Genomic DNA, 16,436 nt, shown 5'->3' with positions numbered 1-16,436 from the left:
ATGTTGTTTGTAAGAGACATTTCTGTGTAAATTAGAAATACTTGTAGATAAAAATCAGGCAGCAAAAACTTCCCTTTCAACATCTGTAGATTCTTATTTAAAACCCCTAATTCAAATATGAATAAAGCTTTATTTTCATTTTCATTTGGGAAAAATAAATGCCAAGGCACCACAGAGCTGGGCTTTTCTCAGTGGGCATTTCCCTGCTCAGAGTCTGATGTCAGGGCTTGGGCAAAGAATGTTTCACCTGAACCTTGTGAGCACAACCTGCTCAGTCAATACCAGGAGAGGCATGCAGGAAATAGAAGTGTACCTGCCACTTCTCAAATGAGCAGGTTTTAAAAGAGTAATTTCAGATTAAATGATAAAAAGTATTTCAAAATTATTTAAACTTAAATATTAACAAATCAAAGCATTGAAAATTCACAAGCCAGGCACAGTTTCCTCCAAGGAGAATTTTTGAAAACTAACATTGGATTTTTAGTTGTTTTGAGACTTTTTAGAATTTTTATCTGGAGTTTTCCTTCCATAATTTGGGCCAAAAAAATTCTGACAAAGATTGCTGTGGGTCTATAATATTGACATATGCCTATATTTTAGAGCTAGGATTTAAGATAAAACACTCCTTTTGCCCATGAGATTATAAGAATTGAAAGGACCAAACTTCACTGAAGCAGTATTGCCATTTGGCAGATGATATTGCATTTGTGCCTTGCGTTGCAATTTAGAAATTATTGGCCTGGTTTCTAACTACTTGTAGGTGTATCATTCTGTGTGACTGTGGATGTTTAACTCATGCAGTTCCCACAATGGCAGAAAAACTCTGCACATGGCCAATTATGGCTTCCTGCTGTGAAATATTTGATTTTTGCATGAAAAAATCTGATTTACATGTACCACCCAAACATCAGAATACCTGTCTGCAATGGACTAACCAGAAGAGTGGCTGCTGGGGACTACAGAGGGGTTTGCAGTACAGCAAACCCAAAGCAAAACCCAAAGTAGGGCTGTGCTTAGGGGGTGCTGGCCCAGAGATCCTGCATTGCACAGGGCAAGTCAAAGTGTGGCCACATTTCTCTTCACAGGGAAAAGCAAGGCACAACTTCCCAAGGATTTTCTGGGATTCACGTTCTCTGAACCTCAGAGAAAGAAAAACCAATTCTTAGCTCAATTGTGTTGTTCACAAGTGGAATGCATTGTGTAAGATTGCTCACCTGAAGGGAATTGGTGATTGGATTCTGGTGTGAGTGTTTTGATTCACTGAACAATTGAATCCAGGTGTGTGTGGGGACTGTGGGCTGACAGTCATGAGATTCTGGGCAGTTGAGTTGGGTACTTGTGCAGATTCAGTTTGGATGTAATGTAATATAGTATAGAATAATATAGCACAATAAAGTAATGAATTAGCCTTCTGATAAGATGGAGTCCTCCTCATCATTCCCCCTGTGCAGGGTTGCCTTGCTTTAGTATATCAAAGAGCAAATCCAGCCTCAGAGCTGGTGTTAGCTGTGGCTGTGCACTGGGGCACCAGCCATGCTGGGGGATGGTGCTCCCCTCCCTCCTTGCTGTGCTGGGGCACTGCACATTTCTCTGTTTCCCTTCCTTGTGCCAGCAGCGTGGAGCATCAGAAGCTCCTCTGGAGCTGCTCCTTAAAACACCTCTTCCTGGTGGCAGGATTTTGGTAGTTCACACACAGGACACAGCTAGATTAAAAATAAGTGAAGGCTTGCAGTGTCAGGCTGTGCCTGAGAGTTGCTGTACTGCAGAATGATCCCCCTCTGAGAACTTGCTTGCACTCTGGAGTTGTCTTTAATTCTCAGTGCACTGTGTGAGGAGGCTTTGCATAACTCTCAGTCCTGGCCACTAAATGTCTATAGATTCTTTGCTACGTGACAGAAGTTGCTTCTCTGTGCTGCTGAATGTTACTGAAGCACAAATAAATTTAAGGGACTTTATTGTTAAGTGAGAAAAAAGACGAAAGTGAAATTACATTTACTTTTCTGCACTTCAAAAGACTTGTTCTGCAATTTTTCTTCCCTTTAAAGATAGCAACTAGAAAGCTCCTAGTGTGGGAGCCTTTGCTTTTAAATGCTGCAGCAAGTGTAATACTGGGTGAACTTGGAGTTGGCAAAAGCAAGGGCTGGGGGGGATGTACGGGAACATGTGCTGTCCTTTGTAGTTCCAGTTCTTTTAGAAGCACTCACAAATAGCTTTAGTTTCTTTAGCAAATACAATGGCATCATTCTGGGCATGCCTAGTGGAAGTGTTCTGGGGCTAGTAAACTGTGAACAAACCTGTTTGCATTGCTGCACTGCACAGCACAGCACAGATAAGCCCTAATTGTTATGCAACTCCTTAGCATAAGCTCCTGGCATGGCTCATATGCTTCCCTTGTACTAAGACTGTCCAAAATAGCAACAAGAAAGCATGTAACTAAAGACACAGCAGGAGTGTAGGAATTCACCCAGGCCTTGGATGTTGTAAAGATTGAACAATTCTTCATTTCAAACTCTCCAAAATGCTAAGCATTATGTATTTTCTTCGGAGCTTCTTCAAGGTAAGCACTTTCAAACTTTTCCTGTTTGTTTGGTTTAGTTTTGTTTTGACGAGAGAGAAACTTGGATTTGAAGACTTTGTGCAGGAGTGTAGAAAGTAGTTTTCTTGAGAACTGATGCCCGGGAAGCAAATGCACTCACCAGATTTGCAATTTGCTTTGCTGTGTTAACATCTGATTTGTAGACGGTGCTTGTTTGCAGCTACCATAAAAGAGAAACACTTGTGTGGATTTGAAAGATCCTCAGAAGATGGAAACCCTGAAATTTATGGTGTAAGCTACATCCATCAACTGGGAATTGTTAGCAGTGAAAGATGCATTTTATGAGACAAATCCAAATCTTAACATCTGCTTTTATTAGGACTTCCTGAAGTGTTTTTTGTATTTTAAATGTGCCAAAATGAGCAATCGAACACTAACATAATTAAAAATATTTTAGGTACAAAGTACACTATAAATGGTTGTCAGTAAATGTAAGTTCATATGAAACAACCAGACAAAATATCTAATATTCAGTGGTGGGTATGCAACTCTCTGGGGACAGATTCTTTTTTGTGAGCCTGAGTAAGTTTTGTGGCAGAGGCTGTGCTGCTGCCTGCTGTTGGGCTGCAAGAGCTGTGTGAGATCTGAGCCCCAGCTGTGCCTGTCACCCTGCTCAGAGTCACAGCACGGGCTGCAGGTTTTGGCAGAAGTGTGCACTGGGAAATGCAGAGGTGATTTGGAGAAGTGTGCAGGGTCAAAGGAATGAAAGTTTAATCAGATTAGAGAATATTGGATTATTCTGAGATCTAAAATGTTAGAATTTGAAGCTCAATAGAGAATTATGCTAACTTAGAAGAAAAATACTTAAGAAATAGAATAACTGTAGTGAGATGAATTCCAGATTCTCATTGTGTTGTCACTTGCACATTTGCATGCCAAACTGCTTCTTGATAAAGTATGCTGCAGGACTGCAGCTGCAGTGCAAAGCCAGCAGTGAATCTAACACAGAATTGTTCTGTGGAGAGCAACTGTGTTGGAAATAAATATGAGAAAAAGCTTAATTTTGCTCCTAAGATATATAGCTACAATTAGCACGTGCAACCACCTGATTGTTCATGGGAAACAAGTAGCACTCCTAAGGAGGTGAACCCCATTTTCTGCAGCATTTCTTGGGGTCATTGTATAGAACTGATTATAAAAAATTGCTTACATTTTGTTTGAAAATATCTACTTAGTTTTTTCTGAATTACAGTGCTACTCTAAACACTGAATTTGAGAGGTAAAAGTGAGGCACAGGAAAAATACAATGGGAAGGTTTTTCTCTGTCACTGGGATATGGCTACTGACTCATCATAGTTGCATACTTGCTGTTTTATCACATGACAAACCTTGACTTTCAAAAATTTTAGCATAAATCATGCTGCTAAAGTGTATGTAAATATCCTCCTTCACATGGGAGAGTATACACTTCTCAGCACTTACAGGAGTATATTTCTCTATAAAGACCAGTCATCTACAGTCATCATTTGGAGAAAAACAGGACTGAGTAAAACTGTTAGCTGTCAGCTGTGTTGTGATGATGACTGGATTCATCCTGAATCATTTCAATGTAGCAGCTTTGTGCCATCGCTGTTGGTTTCAGTTTGAGAAAGGCCAGCTCATTTCATTCTGCATTCATTGACTTAAATCTAACAGTCAGCTAAGCAGGTCAAACTATGTCTGAAATGGAGGAAAAATTAACACCATTCCAATGCCAGTTTCTTCATTGTTTTCTGTTAAGTTTTCTTGAAATAGAAAGCTCTTAATTGAAAGCTGGCCAAATTACAGTGTATCTAGAGCTGTGTTTTAGGGGTCCTGTGCACACCATGCTGCACTCTGATGTTCTTGTGACGTGGTAGAATGACCCAAATAGCTTGAAATGCAGCCTGAGGCCTCAGCTATGTATCTCATTAGGATTTTAGCTACTAAAATCCCTGTGTCCATGCCTGGGAACTTTAAAAGTATCACCCTCATCTGACCGGAAAAAAAAATAAAAAAAGTAGGCTGGGCCAAATAGCAATAAACCAATAAACCTATAAACCTTCCCTTGGCTTTGGGATAAATGCTGCCATGGGAGAGTTACTGTGGTGCCTCTTTCTTCCTCTGGAAGCTGTAGCAGCACCTTTGCTGATAGGAGGAGCAGGAGGAAGTGGAAATAGCATAAACCTGTAAATTATAAAAACAATTAAAAAACAATAGCATAAACTCCCTAGAGCTGGGGGCAAGACTGTGGGGCAGAGCTGCTAGGAAGGAGTTCAGGACCCTCAGTCTCCCCCTGTTTGTGTCTGTTCAAGGCTTTCCTAACACAAGACTGAGTTTGCAGCACACAACTCCACCATGGTGCCTTCCAAGCAGACACAAAATTGCATGCACATCTCATCTTAGCAGGTTGATTGTTACATCTTGGCCAATCAAGTTTTTTGTCTCAAATAATAATCGATTTAAAGGCCTCATATTTTTTTTCTTTGATTCCAAGAGAAATGGAAACAGGTATTGGAGTTGTTGGCAATGTGTTACTGCATGTGTCTGAGCTGCTGGTTTTTCTCACTTATTTAAGTAATTCTCTAATTAAAATATTTCATGTAACTGTTCACTGAGTATGAAAATATTTGGTTTTGACTGAAAATATGCAGAAATCAAAGTGTAAGACCTTATTGAAGGAAAAGCCATAAATGGCTCACATGAGCCATAACTGGTTTTTTGAGAAGTGTGACAACAAAGTTTATGGAAGCAACTTCTTGCTTCCTTTAACTTTAAAACGAGAAGATGCTGATTAATACTGCTGGTTTTCATAATGATGGCCACCATAAGAATCATGTTTTCATATGGCAGGGAGCATTTCAAAACAGGCAGCCTGTTGCAGTCATTTCCAATTCCTCTCTAATAATGCCACTGGTACTGCAGTAAACAAGGCACGGTGCAGATTTGCCGCTAATACCTTTAATGCCTCTAAAATAGTACACCTATTGTTCTCTCTGAAGCAAAGCTCCGGGCCACTAATACCAGCTAAACAGTTCCTGGCCACTTGAAAAGGCCAGTGTATGCCTCAGCAGGACGGCTGTGTCACCAATGCAGACAGAGATTTTGGGAGCCCTGCTGCTGTCATAGGAAGCAGCATTGCACAGCTGTGGAACATCCTACATTTCTATCAGATTCTGCATTCAAAGTCTTGGACATTTCTCTCTCCTTGGCCATAAATTTAATTTAATTCTGCTTAGAATTAAATGAACATCATTTAATGATTAACCAGGGAAAATCGTCTCCCTGGTTAGATTTGCAGCCCATCCAGCTTTGACTTTGGATCTGAGCCAGACTCTGCTGGTTTTCTCTTTAAGCAATGTGCCAAACTTGCATTTACACAAATTGAACTGAAGAGTTTGTTCACAATTTATGTGTTTCTCTGAAGGAACTTTTGTTCTGATTTAAGAAATCAAGGACCTTATCAGTACTAGTTTTAGATCTTGCATGCATTTCACTGGTTATTCACCAATCCTGAAACTTTACGTTCCCACCTAAGCTTTGTGGTTTAGTTCCTTTTTTGTGACCATCAGTCTTTTTCCTGGGCTAATCTTTGTTAGTCTCAGCCTTGGCACCTGTAAGATAACTGTGAAAAAATGAGCACTAAAATACTGTCTGGTTACTCTGCTGCTGCTTTTTCCCTTCAAGTGAAAGAGCAGAGATTTCTAAAACACAGTCCTGATTTTGGTTGGATCTGTGCCAGACATTTAACAGAGGCAGGGAGCCTGCTGAATGGACATGGCCTTGGAAAGTCAGAATGTTTCTCATTGAAAATGTACCTTGTTATCTGCAGAAGCTTTGGTTCTGTTGTGTGCACTTGTAACATTGCTGCGTGGGGCCATGTCTTCACTGTAACAGTTTTGGCTGAATAATGACTGTGGATGTTTAAGGTTTTGTGTGGATAATTCAGGTTTTGCCTAAAAATTAGTTATGAGTGTAACTGGAGCTGTTCTGAACATATGTTTATCAGTTGTTTGTGATCTAATCTTTATGGTGTGGTGTATTAATGTGCTGTTCCAGTGTGCTCAGCTGTCAGGCAGGCAGATGCCACACAGGTATCTTAACCTGATCTTTGGCACCCTGTGAGTGTGTGGAGGTTCCAATCTCCTGGCCAGCGAGGTCACTCTGTACTCTGGGATTTCTGTGCACTGATGCTGCAGCTTTCTAAATAGCAACAAAAAGTATCAGGAACAAACAGAACATTTCAGCCGGCTGGGAACTGCTTTCTTGCAAAACTGGCTGAAGAAGACTGTCAGTGCTTATTTAATGAACTTCTTGTAGCATAAATTAAACCAAGAGAGCGTTGAGCTGGAGCTAAAGTGACAATCCCAGAATGTCAGCTTAGATCTTACAGTGATGTCTGCAGCAACTCACACTACCTGAGAAACAACTCTGCAAGTAATACCAGCATACACGCCTCTTCATTGAAAACTTAAAGAGGGTTGCTAGTGTCTCATTTAATATGCAAAACAACAAATTTGAATGATTGCAGATATGGTTGTAAGAACCCCCAGGATATATTGGCATGTAGAATGGGTATTGCAGTCAATGCTGTGAGTATTTGTTCTTGCAAAAATACAAAGTGAATTTTACTGGAGTTTTTAGGTGCTTTTAAAAAGACAGCTGTTTTAGGAGCATAGATTCGTGTATAAAATGCCTCTGTGAAGATCCTGCTTTCAGGGGGACTGAAGCAGCTGTAGACAAATACTTTTCAGCTGAGGTAATCATGAACTCTAAATTTTGCCCAAAGAAAGTAGCATGCCTTGACTAGAAGTGTTTTCCACTCAGACAAGCAATATGATGGCCAGAGTTAAATTTTCAAATAATATTTTTGATACAAGGAAGAATGGAAATTCACACATTTTATCCTTGCAATGGCTTCCCTCTAAAAAACACTGGGTCCCAGAACTGAATTAAGGGGCAAAGTGTATGGCAAATCATCAGGATTGGGAATTCCTCATCACAAACTGTTATGTGGTACTTTCTTAAACCAAAACTGCTGTACAGTGCATGGCAATGGGCAGTTTTCATGCAGAAAAAAAAAGCTGTAATGTGGGAAAGAATGTGATACCAAATGAGGGTACAGGAGACATCCGCTTCTGTATCAAAAGCAAATAATTTGATGAAGTTTATCTAAGAGTTCCCACATCAGAAGATTAAAATTAGCCTGAAAAGACTATTGACTGAAAAAATGGATGAGGTTTGGATCAATTGTAGTTACTGGGTCAGGAAACAAGATGTCAGATGAGCTCTGACTGTTTTAAGGAAGGAATACATTTTGCCTGGAAGAGGCTTAAGGACATACAAAGGAAAGCTCGTATTGCTTTGTATGCAAACTACCTGAATAATGAAAAGACAGAGTCTCTGAAGCACTAATGCATCTTTGAGAGTAATAGAAACTGGAATTTATGACAGCCAGGTAATTCCTGATTAACCTGCCTGCATGTATGTACATTAAAAGGGTGATGCACACACATTCTTCCTCATATGAAACACTGCTGCAGGAGCTGGGTTGTCTTCATCCTCAGTACAAGAGTGCTATTATTAGTCTAGGAGAGTGGAAGCAAATTCTGTATCCAAATTATTAACATTTGCAATTAATATTTATTTCAGTATATATTAAGGACTGTCAATTTTAAGGCAGGACAGATCCATGACTTACATGGCAGAGAATAGCCACTAAAATATAACAATGATTGAAAATGTAACAATGGTTACAATTCTAATGCATCCATTGTCAGGAATGAAGAGATATATCCATTTGCTCAGACCTTTAACTGAGAATCACTTTGACTTCTTGGCCACTAGGATCAGTTGCATTTTGCACCTCTTTATGTGACAACACACATTGTTTGTAGCCTCCACAAGGATTATCAAGCCCAACTCAGAAAAATACCCCCAAACCCAAAAACCAACTAACCAACAAACAAACTTGGCCCATTAAGAGAGTACATGGGAAAAGTGATATCCAAGAGGGAAGAATGGTTTGCTTACAGGTAAAAGTGGAGGGAAGGTCCTGAAAGTCTTGGTCAGCTTTTGTGTAATCAAAGCTTGTGTTATGTTGAGATCAAGATTTCCTGCAAGGTAGCCTTTGATGCCTTTTGGCCATTGGTACAATTTCCCAAATCACCAGAATGATGACATTGATGGCTCTGTTCCAAAGAATTCAGGCTGCTTGAGAGTCACAATTTTCTTTTGCCTTCAGAGATGGAATCCTGCACAGCTGGAGTAGGTCTTGAGGCTGAGAAACTTCTAGCAACATTATTGAGGTCATACAGATGAGTGTGTAATTACTTAGATAAACAGAGTTTCAATTAACATGATTGCAATCTAGTAGCACTTAAATAGTGTTCCTTAAGAAAAGGATTTCACCCTGTACACAGCCTATACATGAAGAATGAGACTCTGTGTGATTAAACCACAGCACATAGTTAAACATTACTAGAACCTATACATAGCCTTAGGTTCAACTTTTGACCCCACAAGAGTTATTGCCTGAATGAAAATCCCAGGAGACAAGGCAGGAATTTGCATCAGATTAATTGTCAATGACAATGTTTTTGTGGTTTTATGCAAAATGCAAGAAGATTAAAATAATGCACAGAGCCTTGCAACACGCCAGGTCAGCCTTCTTCTGGCACCTCAGCCAGCTGGAGCTGGGGCCTCTGGAGGCATTGTGGATAATTAGCTGAGCTGCTTCTCAGCTGAAGCAGCATCTTTCAGATTACACACATAAAACTAAGGTGAAATAGTGATTCTCTCTCTTCAGACTCCTCTCTTGGCAAAATTGAAGGTGGACATTCAGGCAAGCCTTGCTCCAGCAATGAATGACTCCTCCTTCTCCTCCTTCTTCTAACATTGCTCTGTGTCAAACCCCTCTGCTGAGCCAATTTTCTACACTGGTGCTAAATAGGTAGGGGCTAATGAGCAATCTGTTACTCTTGGAAATCTCCCATGGTAGGCATGCCACAGATACACTTGGCAGGTTGAGGAAACTGTTTAATTCTGAGTGAAATGCTACCTGGTCATATATGTGACCTCTCTGTAAAACAGAGCAAGTGCTCTTCCTCTTCAGTGCAGTCTCACAAGCATCTTTGCTTCCTGGTACAAACAAATTCTCCTTTTAAAACAGTTTTGTGGTCATGGAGGGCCTCAGCCAAGCCTTGCTTGCAGAGCATGGCTCTCTCTGCTGGCTGAGATTTAGCATTTTCAATAGACAACTTTCTGATCAAACTTGGGTTGGGGCCAGTTTTCAGTACAACTTCAACAAGTCTCTTTGTAGCAGGTGAGCATCAAGCCCTCTGTATTCCCTGTGGCTTATTAAAGAGGTCAAGTAAAATAATTTAAGAAGGAAATAAACAATAGTATAAAGAAACCAAAGTTTGAATAAAAATATTTTTTTGAAAAACAGCAGCAACAACAACAAAAAGAATTTGATGTACTTTCAGATGAATATTTAGAAATTAAGGAATTAAGATTGGGTTAGAAATGAGTATTTCTGCAGTTCTGGGACAGGAAGAAATTATTTCCTTCACAGTGTGTCCAATAGTGAATGCAAGCTGCTGCAGTATACAGAAGGATTGAATTCTTGTCTGCTTCTCAAATTCTAGCTTATATTATGGAGATATATATATATATATATGTATTCCAATTTTTTTTCTTTGACATTTAAATGGCAAATACATGTCATTAAATGGTATTTGGGATATTCTTTATGTATTTTCATGAGAATTAAGTTCCATGAGTTGAAAGTCTTAGAGACCTCTATAGTAGGAATGGTATAAAATAATGGAAAGGCATTGAGATAATTTCAATCAAGTGTAAGGGTAATAATATCTTTTCAAAGTCAATCTTTTGTGAACAGGATCCCTCTGTTGTTTTCTTTATTCTAGATTTCAGTTAATCAAATGCCATAATGCCATGGCAATAGAATCTTAGCAGACATCCCATGATAAAAAGATTCATTCTAGCCTCAGGAGACGCTTTTGAGACAGGTGGCTTTACATATTTGTCACCAATTACAACGGAGACAATTCTGTTTTCAGAGGGAGTGTCTGTTCAGGAGGTGCAGACCCTGCAGCCACCTCTGCTGCCCACACTGAGGGAGAGTGGGACAGTCAGGGATTGCTGGCCCAGCAAAAGCTGCTCCTGTGCCTGGGTAGAGAGAACCGAGCCTGCATGGAGCCACTGCTGCCATGCGTGTGCTCCCACCCTGCTGCCACCCTGCTTTTGGCTTGTGTCTGCAACTGGAGCAAGTAAAATTAGTCTGAATTTTGAAATTAACTCTCCTGAATCAGCATTTTATTTTATTTTATTTTTAAATTTTATTATTATATTTCATTCCATTTAATTTCATTTTGGAACAGCTGGCTGATTTATTTGAGAAGATATGTAAATGCTACCTTATTTCAATTTTGATTACCTTTGGAAGAATCAAGCTACTTGATTACTTTTCACTCATTTATAAAAAGAACTAGTTTTCTGATCCACAATAGAACATTTAATAATCCTGCAGGCAATGCTATGTGGCTCCTGAATGAACATGGAAATTAAAATTAAAACTTGTAAAATTCCCTTTATAAGTTTATAGCAAAGCTGGCCATTCTGGGCTGCTATAACAATATACACATAATAATGTGTGTAAATATGTAATTACATAATGTATACACTCTTACATTGCTGTAATCAACCACTGCATCCAAATAAAGTTAAAAGTACAAATCCTGTCTGTCCATAGGAAAGCCAGAGCAGGGGCCTTGCAGTCCCACCCTGGCAGCTGTTGATGATGAGCAGCCATGGCCTTGCTGCACTCCACAGGCTGGGATTTTGTTTCTGGTTTACTGCCAGTAAACAGAGCTGATAACACCGTGTTAGAGGAATCAACCAGATGCCCGAAAATTTTGTGCCTCTCCCTCTTCTTCTTCCTTTGATTGTCCTCTCTGAGAGACAACTGCTCACTTTGAACATTTAAAAAGGTTTGTTAAACCTTAACAAAAATACAACAAAGGACTACATAAGGAAAAGGCTGCAGTGCTGGGAACTGCCCCTCATGTACACCACACTGGCCAGTTCATCTTCAACATGGATGCTCAGTGTTTTATACCCCTGGGGTTGCATCAGCCAGCCCTGGCCCCTCCCAAAGGCTGTCACTCAGCTCTTCTTTGCCATTTATCACTGCAAACTGCTTTCTTGTAACTGCATTGGAGCTCAGGTGTTGCCATGCCTCACCCCCTGAGCACCCCCAAGCTTTTCCATTCCCACCTGCCCCGTGCCAGGGACACCTGTGCAGCTTCTTTGTACCTGTCCTGAGACAGCCCAGGCTGTCTGATGGCAACAATACAGGGGGAAAGGGAACTGTGGGGAGAACAGAGGACATCTAAACTGCAATAACATAACTGTACATCACTAAAGCTTTTCTTAATATTCACACAATAGTTATCTTGTAATTGTGAGAGCCAATCATCTCATTATCCATCTATAACACCCTCCAAATGCAACAGCTAATGGAGAAGAGAGCCCCATGCAGAAATCAGATGATTTGCTTCTTCAGCTCTTTTTTATCTCACTGGGGAGAGCTCAGTGCTGCTGGCTGCATTCTGCCAGCTCGGCAGGTTCAGCTGGAGCCGGCAGGCTCGGGGCTGTCCCTGTGCTTTGTTCAGCTCCATCCCACTGATGCCAGGGGGTGTCTCTGTGCCGGGACATCAGCCTCTGCATCTTCCTTCTCCTGGCTCTGAGGAGTAAACTCCTGGAACATGTGCTGTACACAGCTCTGGAAGGAGGAAAAGAAGCCAGTCAGCTTGTGCTCCTAGAAGCCTTACTTGATGTGAAGAAATCATTTAAGGCTGTTGCTAAAATCCATGGCCTTCTCCCCTGCACCTGGCCTCTCCCTGGTAATGCATCACGCAGCGGGCGGTAAGAGCAGGGGCCCTCACCCCTGTGTTTGGAATGCTCTTTCCTTCCTGCCCTTGCTGGGTTGATACTTTCAGCTGCCCATCATTCAGGCACCATAAGGTAATATAGCAGGTCTCTGCCAGAAAGCCTGAAAGAACTGTAAATGTTGTTGTTTGCAGTGTCTTAAACTTTTTCTAATTAATTTCTATTTTTTGTCCGTTTGTTCTTGAACCCCTGTGGCATTTGTTTCTCAGCAGGACTTCTGAAATAGGCCAAATTTTACCTAGCTTACTGTTTATTTATCCAAATCATGATGAAGGCTTGTGTAAAAGCAATTTGTATCTGATCTTGGTGTATCATTCATAGCTTTCCTAAGGCTGAGTTTCCATGACAACTAATTAATAAAGATTAGCTTTTCTTATGGAGCGTAAGACTCAAGTACATCTTGTTTTGTGATGTAGATAATCTCTCTATCTTGTTTTGGAGACTGAGTCTTGTCACAGAGATGCCACAGGCAATCTGTTCTGATTTACAGCCAGACTTGGATGACCATTAGGGGTGAAATCTTTCAGACAGTTTTTATTTTCCCAGTTCTTGCATTTGTCCACTTGCTCATTTGTTTACCTGTCCTGGGTAGGTGAGAGTTCCACAGCCTCTTTTGGTTTGAAGGACAGAGAAGGAAAACACACTTTTAAACTTTTGCTAATTTTAAATTAGCTGAAGAACATTCTAGATCTACAGGCAAATTATGTTATAACAAAGATAGTTAGTTGAAATACATGCAGCTATATTGCTAATAATATAAAAAGGTGTCATACTCCAGTGTAACATAATCCATATATTTCCTTAAAATAATTCTTAATCTATAACATACTTGCTATATCATCAAAATGTATTATTGGAACTTCAAAAACAGGCTGGATTTTGAATTGCTTTCAGTACTAAGAAGCAAATTTCATACTTAAACTTTTCTCAACTGTGAAGTTGCTGACAAGGCTGTTATTTTTGTTTCATGGGAAAAGGGAAGACAGGGATCAAAGCTTCCTTATTCTTAAGGACTTTTATGATCAACTGTGCTTGGGCAACATCTGCTGTGTGTTTCAAACACTCTTGAGTGACATTTGCCTGAATGGGAACCCATTTGTTTTTTTGTAAGGGTGAGCCAGGGACAATCTGATGCTTTACAATTGATTTTACTCAGATATTTGACCAAACTGTTTGCTAAAACAAAGAGTTTTAGCAGAGGAAGGCTTTAGATGAAATCAAAGATGGTGTGCTTCTATCACACAAGAATATAACCTTTTTGTCCACACATTTCTTGTCTTTCTGGATCAAAACTCAACCAAACTAATAAGAATGTCTTAAGCTTTGGGTTTGATCTCCCTTTCTGTCTGTGCCTTACCTTTTTGAATCAGTGAAGTACTTGGCAGCTCTTGAGGTTATGTCAATCCCATGTTAAGCCATGAGAAAATTCTCCCAGTGAAAACAGTGCAGGGCTATGTAGGAGTGGAGCAGCTCTCCAGTGACTACTCAAGAATTACCTTCAGCAAAAGGCTTTGCTTCATCTTGACTTGTGTACCTCCTTATTGGGCAAAGCATTTTCACAAGTGAAATCCTTTTAACTGCTGACACTGAGTTCTAGACCTGTTGGTTTGGCTTTCAGCAAGCCAGCAGGTACCTGGTGATGTGCTCACAATAGACTGAGTTGCATTTATCTATCATAAACCCTTTGGCAAAAAGCCAGTCTTAAAAAGATCTGAAAAAATCTCTCCTGAATAGATTTATTTTATCCTTCCTTTGAAAGAGCAGGCTTTCTCACTAGGCTTGCAAGCAATAAGCAAGGTCTGACTGATAAAACACTTTTCCACATAGCCTCCCTGCAGCCATTCAGTGCTGCATCCTATTTGCATGAACAGTGCCAAGTACTTTGGTGCCCTACAAATGAGGAGCAGGCCCTTCAAAGCTGAGACATGAGCCAAGACCACCCACATTTAGGAGGAAACCTGCATTTGCAAGCTGGAAATGAGCTGATGCAGCATATGTCATCATGGGGCAGTGCATTGGGCAGAATGGTGATGATGTGGAAGCTGGCCTGAAAGGCAGTAGGGAATGGGACTGTGAGAAATCCATGGAGAATCAAGTCATGAACTCTAGCAAACTTGCCAAATTCTCAGCATCTGTTTGCTAATACATCAAATTCAGTCTCTTCTTCTTTGTATCAGTATTTAGACACTACCAATAAGCAACTGAGTAGTAGCCAGGGTTGCCTTTGTGCAGATGAGCACAGCTGGATTGTGTCCTGCAGGGGCAGGTGAAGCTCCACTCCAGAGCCTGTTCTAGCCCTGGGTTTTGGGAGGGGAGTGATGCCAGGGGATGCCATGGTGGCTGCAGGGAGGATGCCATGGAAAACAGCTGCAATACTAGAGAGAGAGCAGGGCTAATCAGCACCCAGACCTGGACCCAGCCCAGGGCAGGGCAGCAACAAATCTGCTTTTACTTCCAGCTGCACCCTGGATGGACTGTGCTCCAGCCTGTCTCATTCCCTGCTGTGCTCCCATTGCCTAAGCAATACCTCTAAAATCCCTCACTGGCCTGCTGAATATTTGCATGTCTTGCCAGGAGAATTAGATGTCAGTGTAGAACACAATTATCCTACAGGGAATTTAACCCCTCATTTATCCTAAAACTCACCTGTGGAACTGCAATGCAAATAGTGGCATATGGTCTGTCAGTCAGTTGTGTTTGGTCTGGGTTTGTGACACTGGGTCTGTGACACTGGGTCTGGGCTGATCCTCTGTGAGCTGTCACTTGAAAATACATGAATTCTACCTTTGCTTCACAGTGTCAGTGACAGTCATCCCCCTGTTCCCCTCCCTCATACTTTCTGTTTCTCTTTTGATACATCTCTGCTGTTTTAAGGGCAAATTTCCACATGTTTTTGACTCAAGGAATTTGCTGTTTTAAAGGAATTGATTCCAGTGCTTTGTGCAAAGAACCACTAGATCTGAGATTGCTGTGCAAGGCCAGAGATTGCTTTCTGAGTAAGAAATATGCAGGAAATGTTTGTTGTTGGCAAGATGATGTTCACTACTGTTCTGGAGAGCTCATTCCCAATATTTTGCACTGGAAATTTTACAGAGTTAGAAGTTCTGCATCAGATTAGTTAGAAGAGAGGCTTTTCCTCATTTTGTAGATGAGTGTACTTATTCTGCCTTTTCTTATGATGAGAGATACATAACTCCTCCAGCTTTAATAATTTTAGACTTTTGGAATGTGTCCTGCTTCTTTATACAGGGACCTTTTTTCCATCAGACCAGTTTCTTGAACAAAAGTAAATACACAGTTTTGGGCATGAGGAACTAATGCTAAGTTGAAGTAAAGAAAACATCTGTAGGCACAAGTATCTTGCTGGTATGAAATTTGACCCAAAGTTTGTTAAGAAAGAACAATTTCTCCTGCTGAACTATTTAGACAATTTACATATGATTTTCAAAAGAGACTATTTTCAGCAGTGGGGGACTAACAGGCCTCATTTCTATGCTTCGTTCATTCTCAGTGTCAATTTATGAACAGCCTAAATTATTTAAACATAAAAAGCTTTGACATTAATCACAACAAACAGCAAATAGAAAAATTGCCAAGTGTTCAGTATCAGCACCAATAATTGTCTTCTGCAGGTCTGGCACCTCACATATTATCTCACCCTTCAGAATACCCTGCACTTGCAACCAGGTCCTCAGATACCCTGAATCCTCAGGACATCCTGCTCCCCTGAGGACAGGGAGGAGCTGGATGAGGCCCTTGGCAGTGGGTGCTGCTCCTGGGTACTGGGACCACATGAATAGGTGAACACAGAATATGGGCATGTGGAGCAGGGGCCATTGGGCAAAAGGTCTTTGAAGGAAAACATCTTTTTCTTATGCATTCTTGTACAGCACTACTAAATCTAAGT

The 16,436-nt window shown here is 40.7% G+C and overlaps 1 protein-coding gene across 1 annotated transcript in view; it reads left to right on the top strand.

Moving 5' to 3' along the window:
* Nucleotides 1-2,379: 2,379 nt before the first annotated feature.
* Nucleotides 2,380-16,436, top strand: part of ARHGEF4 (Rho guanine nucleotide exchange factor 4) — a 187,361-nt gene continuing 173,304 nt past the window's right edge. The window contains exon 1 of the mRNA XM_036388449.2: nucleotides 2,380-2,557. Coding sequence (XP_036244342.1) covers nucleotides 2,519-2,557 — 39 coding nt within the window. The 5' untranslated portion in view covers nucleotides 2,380-2,518. The remainder of the gene's footprint in view (nucleotides 2,558-16,436) is intronic.

The sequence above is a fragment of the Molothrus ater genome, chromosome 10, assembly GCF_012460135.2.
Source record: "Molothrus ater isolate BHLD 08-10-18 breed brown headed cowbird chromosome 10, BPBGC_Mater_1.1, whole genome shotgun sequence".
NCBI lineage: Eukaryota > Metazoa > Chordata > Aves > Passeriformes > Icteridae > Molothrus > Molothrus ater.
This window is presented reverse-complemented; position numbering and strand designations above follow the sequence as displayed.